This window comes from Chiloscyllium punctatum, chromosome 15, assembly GCF_047496795.1.
Source record: "Chiloscyllium punctatum isolate Juve2018m chromosome 15, sChiPun1.3, whole genome shotgun sequence".
Classification (NCBI taxonomy): domain Eukaryota; kingdom Metazoa; phylum Chordata; class Chondrichthyes; order Orectolobiformes; family Hemiscylliidae; genus Chiloscyllium; species Chiloscyllium punctatum.
This window is the reverse complement of record NC_092753.1, coordinates 63,651,246-63,664,365: the sequence shown is the minus strand read 5'-3', so window position 1 is coordinate 63,664,365 and position 13,120 is coordinate 63,651,246. Positions and strand designations below refer to the sequence as shown.

At 42.0% G+C, this 13,120-nt stretch overlaps 1 protein-coding gene across 1 annotated transcript in view; it reads left to right on the top strand.

Moving 5' to 3' along the window:
- Window positions 1-13,120, top strand: part of gsk3ba (glycogen synthase kinase 3 beta, genome duplicate a) — a 181,769-nt gene that overhangs the window by 114,491 nt on the left and 54,158 nt on the right. Inside the window, exon 4 of the mRNA XM_072585306.1 lies at window positions 12,985-13,095. Coding sequence (XP_072441407.1) covers window positions 12,985-13,095 — 111 coding nt within the window. The remainder of the gene's footprint in view (window positions 1-12,984; window positions 13,096-13,120) is intronic.

Genomic DNA, 13,120 nt, shown 5'->3' with positions numbered 1-13,120 from the left:
AAGGTGTGTGCCTGCGACTGCACGTTTAAGGAACTATGTACCTGCACCGCTAGATCTTATTGTTCGGTGAAGTCAAAAGCCCACACAACACCAGATTATAGTCCCAACAGGTTTATTTGGAAGTACTGGCTTTTGGAGTGCTGCTGCTTCAGGTAGCTGTGGAGCAGGATCATAAGACGCAGAGTTTAAAGCACAAGATCATAGTGTCACGCAATTAAAACAATATATTGAACAAACCTAGATTGCTGTTAAGTCTTTCATCTTTTAGAATGGGTTGCATGTTTCGGTTCATTAATATGTAACTCCCAGAACTACTTTAAAGTCACACTCTCAATAACTTAAAGGCTCATTTTAAAAAAAAAAGTGACCTCTCGGCTCAGCGCATTAAAGATGTGAGGTTAGAGTCTGTCTGTGTCTCAATCCTGAGTCGGACTGGTTCTGTTTCCAAAGTAGGAATTTATAAAATGTTACACAGATTGGCTGCCTGCAGATTGTGTGCTTTTTTTGGACAAAACAGAATGTATCTGCAAATATAAATCTGAAAATGCAAATTCACCCCCTAGACTGTGTGTCTGTCTGTCTGTCAGCGTGCATGCGAGGGAGCGTGTGTGTAAGAGACGGAGAATAAGCCTGTGGGGGGGGCTATGTGTGTGTGTGTCTGAGTGTGGTATGAGAAAGGGAATGTGTGAGAGTATATAAGTGTCTGTATATATGATGTAGTGGGGTTACTTGTAGTATGACATAAACCCAAGGTCCTGGTTGAGGCCATCCTCATGGGTACTGAACTTTACTCTCTCATTCATGCAAACACACTCTTACATACTCACACAAGCACACATATATACGTGCACTCTTACATATACTAACACAGACCCTCTCATACGCTGTCTCTCAGATGCGCACATACATCCCTCCCATATATTCTTTCACGCACACACCCTTTCTCAGGCTTATTCTCCATCACACTGGCATGCACACTCTACCAAGCACACAAGCATGCTCCCTCTCCCGCTTGCTAACCATTCCTCCTATATTTGCATCATTGATATAAATGACAAAAAGCACTGATCCTTGTGGCACATCACTGGTCATAGGCCTCCAGTCCAAAAAACAACCCTGTATCCCTATTCTGTCTCATATCTTAGAGCCAATTTTGTATCCAACTGACTAATGCTCTCTGTATTCTGCTTGATCTAACCTTGCTCACCAGTCTACCATGCAGAACCTTATCAAATGTCTTGCTGAAGACCATATAGATGCCTACTGCCCTGCTTTCATTAATCTTCTTTGAGCTTTTTTTTGAAGAGGTGACAAACATACTTTTCCAAAGAGTTAATTTTTGTGATGACTCCAGGAAAGGAGGGTTTGATTTCCAGCATGATACCCCATGATAGTGAATTTTGGAGGTTTGTTTGGAATAGATTTGAACCAAAAGCAATGAAGGAATTGCGTGTGGTGAAGGAAAACAATAGGTTCTATAGTGCATTGAAGACGTGGCATTGGAAACCGTAAAGGGTATTCAAAGTTTGTGAAGATTTGTAGCTTGGGTGCTCGTTGTTGTGGTTCTGTTCAGCGAGCTGGGAATTTGTGTTGCAGACAGTTCGTCCCCTGTCTAGGTGACATCCTCAGTGCTTGAGAGCCTCCTGTGAAGCACTTCTGTGATGTTTCCTCTGGCATTTATATCACTATAAATGCCGGAGGAAACATCACAGAAGCACTTCACAGGAGGCTCCTAAGCACTGAGGATGTCACCTAGACAGGGGACGAACTGTCTGCAACACAAATTCCCAGCTCAGTGAACAGAACCACAACAACAGTAAAGGGTATCCTGCAAGTGGCAGAGTTGTCTCGAGCAGTCTCAAAGGAAATTTTAGACATAGTTGACTTAGTGTGTAAAGTGGAGGTGGTATTGCCTAGTAGCAGAGCTAAGAAATAATTTGAGAATTAACACTTGAATTTAGAGGAAATAAAAGAAACAAGTCCTTTTAAGCAGTGAAACATCAGAATCAGGTGATAGTCACAGTTCAAACATGAAGGAAATGTCGAAACACTAGAGATGGCAGAAAACAGTAAAGAAATGGAAGTGAGAATGCCTGAAATGGAAATGCAGGAGTGAGAAAAAGCGAGCAAGTATGCTTTGCTATTAGAGGAAGTTTCTTGGGATTGCTGTAAAGAAACTTGTATTGACTGCATGCAAGTTGGTGCCTGAGGTTCTGGAATTTAAGGAAACAACCAGGGTAAACTTGTATTGAATTCAAAAGTGTTAAGCAATGTAATTTTGGCAGGTGGATACTAACAGAAGATCTAACTACTTAGAGTCATAGAGAGGGATGTACAGCATGAAAGCAGACTCTTCAGTTCAACTCGTCCATGCTGACTAGATATCCTAAAGTAATCTAGTTTCATTTGCCAGCAGTTTGCCCATATCCCTCCAAACCCTTCCTATTCATATAACCATACAGATGCATTTTAAATGGTGGAATTGTACCAGCCTCCACGACTTCCTCTGGCAGTTGATTCCATACACACCACCCTCTGCTTGGAAAAAGTTGCTCCTTCGGTCCCTTTTTACATCTTTTCTTTCTCGCTGCAAACCTATGCCCTCTAGTTCTGGACTCCCCCCTACCCCAGGGAAAAGGCCATGCCCCTCATGATTTTATAAACCTCTATAACGTCACCCCTGAGCCTCCACTCCAGGGCAAACAGCCCCAGCCTATTCGACCTCTCCCTACAGTTCAAACCCTCCAACCCTGGCAACATCCTTGTAAACCTTTTCTGAACCCTTTCAAGTTTCACAACATTGCCCTTCCTATAGAAGGCAGAGCAGAATGCGCACACTGTTCCAGAAGTGGCCTAACCAAAGTCCTGTACAGATGCAACATGATCTTCCAACTTGTACAGTCAACACTCTGACCAATAAAGGAAAGCATACTAAATGCCTTCACTATCCTATCTACCTGACTCTTCACTTTTAAGGAACAATGAACCTGCACTCCAAGGTCTCTTGTGAAGCTCTTAATGAGTTTTTAAATTCTAAGAGAATAATCTAAGTTTTTAGCAAGAATCCATGTTGACAACCAAAGGGTTGCAGCTACTAGACAGGCAGCAGTTATGGCTGACTGAGCTAATCTGTAAAATTAAACCTCTTTCCACCCTCCTATCTTCAAAAGAGATTTCTTTTTAAAAAAAAAAGAAAATTGAAAGAAGACTTGTGACCAAAGCATATAATGGATAACTGGGAATATCCCAATGTTTCCTTGATCAGCAGGGAGCATAATGGGCGGCACGGTGGCACAGTGGTTAGAACTGCTGCCTCACAGCTCCAGAGACCCGGGTTCAATTCCCACCTCAGGCGACTGACTGTGTGGAGTTTGCACGCTATCCAAGTGTCTGCGTGGTTTTCCTCCGGGTGCTCCGGTTTCCTCCCACAGTCCAAAGATGTGCAGGTCAGGTGAATTGGCCATGCTAAATTGCCCGTAGTGTTAGGTAAGGGGTAGATATAGATGTAGGGGTATGGGTGGGTTACGCTTCGGCGGGGCGGTGTGGACTTGTTGGGCCGAAGGGCCTATTTCCACATTGTAAGTAATCTAATCTAATCATATGGAGGTAAAAACTGAAAGGCAAGATGTTTGCAATGTAAGGAGGTCAAATACATTTTTTCAGAAATCAAAAGGAAAATCCATGATACTACTTGGAGATCATAAGAGTAAGAAAGAAAAGGCCACAGATCAGATTGTAGCTTTAATTACAATTAAGAGACTAGATGTAGTTATTGAGGAGAAAGTGAGGACTGCAGATGCTGGAGATCAGAGCTGAAAATGTGTTGCTGGAAAAGCGCAGCAGGTCAGGCAGCATCCAAGGAGCAGGAGAATCGACGTTTCAGTTGTGAGCCCTTCTTCAGGAATGAGGAAAGTGTGTCCAGCAGGCTAAGATAAAAGGTAGGGAGGAGGGACTTGGAGGAGGGGCGTTGGAAATGCAATAGGTGGAAGGAGGTCAAGGTGAGGGTGATGGGCCAGAGTGGGGGTGGGGGCGGAAAGGTCAGGAAGAAGATTGCAGGTTAGGAAGGCGGTACTGAGTTCGAGGGATTTGACTGAGACAAGGTGGGGGGAGGGGAAATCAGGAAACTGGAGAAATCTGAGTTCATCCCATGTGGTTGGAGGGTTCCTAGGCGGAAGATGAGGTGCTCTTCCTCCAACCGTTGTGTTGCTATGGTCTGGCGATGGAGGAGTCCAAGGACCCGCATGTCCTTTGTGGAGTGGGAGGGGGAGTTGAAGTGTTGAGCCATGGGGTGGTTGGGTTGGCTGGTCCGGGTGTCCCAGAGGTGTTCTCTGAAACGTTCCGCAAGTAGGCGGCCTGTCTCCCCAATATAGAGGAGGCCACATCGGGTGCAGCGGATGCAGTAAATGATGTGTATGGAGGTGCAGGTGGATTTGTGGCGGATATGAAAGGATGCCTTGGAGGGAAGTAAAGGGGGAGGTGTAGGCGCAAGTTTTGCATTTCTTGTGGTTGCAGGGGAAGGTGCCGGGAGTGGAGGTTGGGTTGGTGGGGGTGTGGACCTGACGAGGGACTCACGGAGGGAGTGGTCTTTTTGGAGTGCTGATAAGGGAGGGGAGGGAAATATATCCCTGGTGGTGGGGTCTAGGAAGGGGAGGGAGGAGTCTGAGACGGTCCAGGTGAATTTGAGGTCGGGGTGGAAGGTGTTAGTAAAGTGGACGAACTGTTCAACCTCCCCGTGGGAGCACAAGGCAGCGCCGACACAGTCATCGATTGTAGCGGAGGAAAAGGTGGGGGGGTGGTGCCAGTGTAGCTGCAGAAGATGGACTGTTCCACATATTCGATGAAGAGGCGGGCATAGCTGGGGCCCATGTGGGTGCCCATGGCTACTCCTTTGGTTTGGAAAGATGTAGTTATTGCTGAGAATGCGGATAAGTGCGCAGGTTAGATGAATGTAGGAAGGGTTTTTATTGAAAGAGAAGATGACCCTTTCTCTTCAAAGGAAGCATTCAAGCCTATAACCATACTAAGGGATAGAGGGCCTACTTAAACTCTTTTGCTGGAGTAGAATTTAGTTTTTCCTTCAGTGAGTTCAGTGAAAGTCCAAGTATTAGTAAATGGGAGAGACTGAGACAATAATCCAAGTTCTATTGTACAAAATCCAACTGAGTGCGACTTGCTGTCGAGACGAATAATGGTTGGGGTAGTTAAATTGCCTGTGTTTGGAATTGATTTACATGCGGGGAATAATTTGACATTAGTGCAAGTCATAGGTTTGTATACAATCATAGAAATTCTAATGAAGATAAGAGCAGTTGTTGCAGGAACAGGTTCTGGATGTTTTTCCATCATGTGTCGTGACCAAAGCAATGGCTAAACTGAGGTCAAACATCAGAAATTGCAATAATACTGCAAGCAGATATTTGGGTATCTATTTGAGAACAGGAAAGTTCAAAAGAAATGTTCGACATGCCTTCGTTAATTGAGGCTAAGAAGCAGATCCAGAGTGAAATGTTAATTCAGACAGCTAACACTAAAGCTGAGGCTGAAGATTTCAGAGAGGTGCTCTCTTTTTTTTAAGTTTAAAAAAATGGAGTGCTGGTGAAATGGAAGACACCCTTACAGACCTGTGGACTAAGAGTGGACAATTGTTCATCAAACAATGGTGCCACCCAAATATTAGGAACTATTGCCAGAAACGCATGAAATTCCTGGGGCAGGGCATATAGGAATATGCAAAACTGACATTGAAAAACAAGTATTTTACATGACCAAAACTTTATAAATATATACTACAGTTCTATTCTGTATATCAGGTGGTAGACAAACCTTTAACACATAATCAAACCAGCACCTTCAATACCCATACCAGGTTTTGAAGAACCATTCATTTGAGCTTTAGTATATTGTGTAGGACTATGACCAAAAATGAAAGCCGGATATCCAGTACGTCCTTCTACTTAGGGATTTGTCTACCCCATTCCTAGGAGCTATTCCTTTGAAGGGCAATTATGGTTCAGGTAGTAGTAGAGAAGTTAACTGCACATCATTCACAAGCATGGAGAGTTTTGGAGAGACAGCATCAGACATTCAAAACCACAACATGCCATCATAAGTTACCCACAGGATGGCGACAAAGAATAGATTTGTTACTATTTGCTACCAGAGATTTTCCAGTTGAATCAAATTAATTTAGTCCATTTGAATTAGTTACTCATGAGATTAGGGTCTATTAAAATTGAATACATCCAGCTTTATTATTGGAGTGTCATCACAAAATAACAAGCATATTACCTTACTTCAGTGGGCCACCTATCTTGCTTTTAAAACCCAAACCTTCTGTGTCCTGTCCACCTGTTTGCTGGTATGATGTGGAGGTGCTGGTGTTGGACTGGTGTGTACAAGTTTAAAAATCACACAACACCAGGTTATATTCCAACAAGTTTATTTGGAAGCTCAAGCTTTCAGAGCACTGGTCCTTCAGATGGTTGTGGAGTATACTTTTGTAGGACACAAAATGTTTGGCAAAAGTTTAGTGTGATGTAACTGAAATTATATATTGAAAAAGATTTTGTCTCATGTTCGGCATGTTGGTTTCAGTTCTTTCATATGTAAATCCCAGAACTTGAAGTTACATTCTGAAGTGAACTTTAACAATTGGTTCCATGTTGGCCCAAATAATGCATTGAAGGTGCGAGGCTGTCTGTGCCCCAATGTTCAGACTGATCCTAATTTTAAAAAGGGATTTACAGAATCTTACATGGATTCATGCAGTTTTTGAGCAAAATAAAATGTAATTCTGCAAGTACAATTTCACCCTACAAACTTGTGTGTGTCCGCATGTGGATGGGTGTGTGCGGGGGTGGAGTATGAGTGTCTGTGAGAGGGTGTGTGTGTGGGTCTGTATGTGTGAACGTATGAGAGAGACCTTGTGTATCAGACGGGTCTGCATGAGTATATGAGTCTATAGGAGTGTGTGTGTGTATCTGCATAGTGCAGTGGGGTCACCTGTAGTGTGACATGAACCCAAGGTCCCGGTTGAGGCCATTCCCGTGGGTATCAGCCTCTGCTCAGCCACTTCATGGTGTTGCCTGTCCCAAAGGTCTGCCTTGAGGGATGGTCACCTGAAGGTCTGAGGTCAAATGACTCTGACCACTAAAGTGCTCTTCAATTGGGAGGGAACACTCCTGTCTGTTGATTTGTTGTGCAGTGTCCATTCATCTGTTGCCATATCCACTGCTCGTCTCACCAATGTACCATGCCTCAGGGCATCCTTGCCTACAGTGTATGAGAGAGACAATGTTGGCTGAGTCACTTGAGTACCTGCCATGTACATGGTGGGAGGTGTCGCTATGTGCAATGGTGGTATCAGTGTTGACACTCTGACACATCTTGCACCGTCTACAGTGACAAGGTTGTATGGCGGTGTCCTGAAAGCCAGGCAGTTTGCTGTGAGCAATGATCCTCCTACCACACAACTATATAGAGAGGAGCATCCAGATAAGGCAACATACATATTAATTGGGTGACCGTTACAATCAATGAGTATCAATAGCAGAGACCAAGCCCTTTACTGTTGTACAATGAATGTTCTTAACCTTGTTAATGGGATTCACACAATGGATATTTTTCCCCTTGTTAGCTGACCTTGCATCCTGAATGCTTCCAATGTTGTTAAATGGCTCTACATAATGACTGCTTTTCCACCTTGTTAACCCATTACTCTTGCCTCCAGTACTCCATTGTTAACGGAGTTCTTATCTGATCTGAGTCATGCTCAGCTGAACCTCTTGTTTCATAAAACTCAGAACTTAACTCTTTCCCTGCCTGCTTATACCCTATATTCATTCTCATTACCATCTTTTAAAGGCAACCGAGGATGCGCAATAAATGGTGACTCCAAGATGTCCCATTCCATGATTGAACAGAAAAACCCTCTTGATCCATCATCTGTGAGGAAGGCATCGGTTTCAGTAGAAACTGGTATACAATCCTTTCTTGGGCATGTGCCTCCAGACCCAAAGTGATCTTTGGATGAAAAAGCATCTTGATTCCCCTCTATAATAATTTTGCCCATTCCTTTATCTATACCGCCTGACTAATGTTCTCTCTCAGCTAACTGAAATCCTATAGTTTGGATTCCTTTTAATTTTATAGTCGTCAACTGAAGATCCCTCGGTTTCTTCTCATAGAATCATGGATTCCCTACAGTGTGGAAGAGGTGTTTTGGCCCATCGAGTATACACATTTTTTTTCTCCAAAGTGCATCCTACCCTATCCATGTGACTCTGCATTCCCCATGTCTACCCGACCTAGCCTGCACAGCCCTGGACACAATGACAATTTAGCATGGCCAATTCTCCTAACATATACATCTTTGGACTGTGGGAGGAAACCAGAGCACCTGGAGGAAACCTAGCAGACATGGGGAGAATATGCAAACTTCACACACAGTCGCCCAAGGATGAAATCCCTGGTGCTGAGAGGTGGTAGTGCTAAACGCTGATCTACTATGTGCACATTTCTTCAATTCTGAATAAAATACACAAACCTATCCAATCTTTCCACACAGCTAAAATCCTCCATACCTGGCAACATCTTCATAAACCTCTTCCTCTGTAGTCTCTCTCATGCAATCACTTCCTTCCAGTAATGCAGTAACCAGAACAGATGCATCAAAGAAGCTGTAACTTAAACCTTTACCATAATCATCTTGCTGTTGTATCTATTGTATTGACTAATAAGGAAAAGAAGCCTCCGCCTCATCTACCTTAACGACTGTAGAACTGTGGGAATGCACTCCAAGGTTCTGCTATTTCTCCTAATTTCTCTGAAATACTGCTTTTTATGCATTCCTTGCTTTGCACTCTCCAATGTATTGTCTCTAACCTCTGCGAATTGAATTCCATTTTCCATGTTTCTGTCCGCTTGATTAAACTATGTTCCATTTAAGTCTTGCAGCTGGAAAGCAATTGATCATATACAAAAGTTGGGATCCCAAATTGCCACATTATGCAGTTCATTCAGTATGAGATGCTAGTTACTGCTGCTTGCTGAACTATCCATGTAAAACTCATAATGCAAGTACTGGGACTTGTCATCTTCTGGTAAACTGACTGTAACCCATGCTGTTGTGAGCCAGTTGGCAACTTTTATATTTGACGATCACTGTGGTCAGTTTAACAAAAGTAATGTGAACCAAGGACACACACTTTGTCGTACTTCAAGAGATTACATGTGCAGTCTCAGTTTTTTTGTGAACTGTTGATGTAAGTTTTCTAAAGCAACATGTATAGACAGATATGTCCTATGTATGTAGAATAGTGGATGGCAATAATTTGCAGGCCTAAGTTCAAGTTAAAAAAGGCATAGCAAATTGGAGGGTGAAAAATGTGACGCCCCTTCTCAAAAAGACTTGGATTGATGAAGGAGCAATGGGGCATTATTTTTGTTAAACTATTAGAATCAATGCTAACATAATATTGATTAAATATTAATATAATAGGATTCAGGATATCAAGTTTTGAGATTATGGTTTGCTTCATAGAAAAACATAAGTTTGAGAAAGTCTTTCCACAGACACTTAATGTTGGGCTTCCCTGGATAAGAGAAATGAGAAGGGCAGTTGTTTGGCATCAAATCCGATAATCACCGCTGTGTTAGTAATGTCTGGTCATTCAGGATGTATCAAGCATTCTAATGTTTGACCTTTTTTTTTTTTATCCAGCTGTTCCAATGGGTGATATTTCAAACACCAATCAGTCCACTTAGCAGAAAAAAAATCAAATTGCTGGAAAAGCTCGGCAGGTCTAGCAGTATGTGTGGAGAGAAATCAGAGTTAACATTTCCGGTTGAGCGAACCTTCCTCCGAACCGATGGTAGCCAGGAAGATGTTGGTTTTTATGGAGAAGATAGTGGTGGGAGCGTTAAGGAGGAAATAATGGCTAAAGAGAGAGACGAAAAGATAGACAGCCAAAGGAGTGGATAATGATCAGACTAGGAGAATGCATAGCTCTTAATAGGGACTGTTAGTGGCTAATGATGGGTTGTGTGAGAGTTCAGTAGATTGTGGAGTTCCCAAGTGGAAAATGAGGTGCTGTTCATAGTAGAATTGAAAACCTTTTAACATAATTTTTCTAGCAATTTATTCTCAATTGATACTTTGTGTTAATGGTTTAAATTGTAAAGAAGGGTTACATAAACCTGGCTTGTGCTATGGAATCTAGGTCAGAGTAGTGCTGGCAAAGCACAGCAGGTCAGGCAGCATTCAAGGAGCAGCAAAATCGACATTTTGGGCAAAAGCCCTTCATCGGGAATGATCTACAATAGAATAGTGAGTTAGGTAGTTTGATTGTGGTAAAGGTCCTATTAAATAAAAGTTATTTTTGAAGGAGTGATTTGGAAGGATGATTGAATCATTTTATGATTTACACATCTCAATAAGGTAGATACTGAAGAGGTACTCTGCTAGGGAAATTCAAAATGGAGATGTAATAAAACTCCAAAACTATCCAAGAATGAAATTGGGAAACATTGCTCCATGTGAAAGGTAACAGAATGGTCTTCTCAAAAAGCCTTTGATGCTTAGTCAGTTAAAACTTCCAAGATCGAAATGAATATATTTTTAAGCGCATCAATGAATATGTCATAAAGGTGTAAAGAATGAGCGAAGGCGCGGAACAGCCATTAAGTGATAGAACAGCTGAATGACCTTCTTCCTGTGATTTAGACTGGTTTCAGCTTAATAACTTACACTACCTCATTACCACTTTCCACTACAAGATGTGAGGTTATGCATGAGCTATTAGGTGGATTCAACTTCTTTTTTGAAATACTGTTGCTAACCACATCTGTGACTGAAACATTTTGGAAATAAATTCAGTAAGAAAGATCTTTGCATGTTTTTATAAACAGAGGACTTGACTCACAACACGTTTAGCTTTTTATATCATCAGATCAGTTTTCTTTCCAAAATTGTTATCTTTCCTACTGCTCCCCTTTCTGCACTCCATGTAATACTTACAGTTAAGCTCTGGCTCCTGGCTACTATCATTCCATATAAAGGCAAAATCTGGTGAATACTGTAAATTCAAAGTAAAAGTGACAAAATACTGGAGAAACTCATCAGAGACAAAAAAAAATTAGATGCTGAGATCCAAAGTAGACTAGCATGAGGTTGAAAGAACACAGCAAGCCAGGCAGTATCAGGAGGTGAAGAATTCAACATTTCTGGTATAACCCTTCTTCAGGAATGGAGGTTGGGGTAGGAGGAGCTGCAGGTAAAGCAGAGGAATGTAGAGTTTTGGGTAAAGAGAGAGGTGGAATGGTGTGGTAGTGATAGGTGAACACAAGTGGTGGGTATGATCTGGTTGGAGAAACTTCATCAGGTCTGGCAGCATCTGTAGAGAGGGAAACTGGTAACTTGTCCGATATGCCACCTCTTCAGAACTGAAGATCTCTGGTTCTGAAGAGTCATATCGGACTCTACGCTTTAGCTGGTTTTCTCACCACTGGTGCTGCCACACCTACTAAGACCAGAAAGTCATCCACCAATTCAATCAACAAACACATCGACCTGGACCCAATATACCGGCCACTGCAGCGGACAGCTGGAACTGACAACCGGAACTGACTCAATTAGTTCATTGAGTCTAATTGGGGCAATTAACTTCAAACAATACTTTCTGAAACCAACCAAAGAGCTTTTAGAGGATAATGTATAAGGTGCTTCAGTTCATGATCTCATAGGAAAGGATTGTCTACGCAAGAGGGATCATGACATTTTTATATTCAGATTGAGGGTGAGAAATGTGAGATGAAACTGGTGCTGTAAACGTAAATAAAAGCAGTTCCTAATGTTAGGATCTTTTCCCAAGGTTTGTCTCGCAAAATGCAATTTGCAAACACCAACTTCTGCAATCAATCAGCTTATTAAAGCCTGTACAAGCTAAGTGACCCCCTTTGACACTCTGCTCAGGCTTGCAAAGTCAAGTCAAGAGGCCCCAAAGTTGACATATTCCCTTTAGACATGTCAGTTGGTAATGCTCACAGTACTCTGGCCACTCACCGCCTGTGTCCTTTACAACCTCAACATGCCTTCCCCAACTCCTATACTCAAAGGACTGAGCAATGGAGGCAAGCGATGTTAAACACTCTTTATACCATCCTGTCCATACGTGACGTAAGCTTCAAAGAATTATGTCCCTGAACTCTAAGGTCCCTCTCTTCTACCATGCTACCCAAGGCGCTGAGAGACAGCAGTGCTAACCACCATGCTGCCTCTCTCTTCTCTTTCCTTCTTTCTCTCCTCTTTCTTTCCTTTTCTTTTGCTGTCTTGCACTCCAATGAGAAAATGATTTGTGAAATCTCTTGCATTACAGTTTCATTTGTCACAAAGGAATCATTGCCCTTCATGCGTATTTTTTTGTCTACAAGGTACTAAACTTTTTTTGTAAATTAACTTGCATTAATCAAGTCTGTTTTTAAAAAACTTGTAAACAATTGCTTCTTTAATCTGATGTTCAGTAGATCATTTAAATGTAGACTTTGATAAGGAGTACCCAAGGGATAACCCAACTATAGAGGTCACTCTGGGTGAACACAAACTTGCCTAACTGCTACTCATGCCCATACGTTAAAAAGGGATTTGTGGAGTGTGACTGATAACAAGAATCTTGTAGACTTGTTTTATACAACAGTCTCTTTCAGTTTCAAATAATAAAACATTTGAATATAATATTTGATTTGCTTCCTGTAAGTTTGTATTGATATAGCATCTCTGACTTAAAAATTGGCAGTGAGTCTAAAATAGGATTGGTGTATTGCTGGGGTAGAGTGCTTCATAATTCATCAAACCTTGGCCCATGAGCTTGATATGAAAATGCCAGAGATACTGACATTGGGTGCCTGATAAGAACACAGCATCTAGATCAGAGACTGTTATATTGTATGTATATAACAATAATAGCAATTTTTTTTCTCCTTTTCTAGAAGGATGAAGTGTACCTCAACTTGGTGCTAGACTATGTTCCGGAAACTGTGTACAGAGTTGCCAGACATTATAGCCGAGCCAAGCAGACACTCCCGATGATTTATGTAAAAGTAAGGAACTTATTAATTTTCAAAC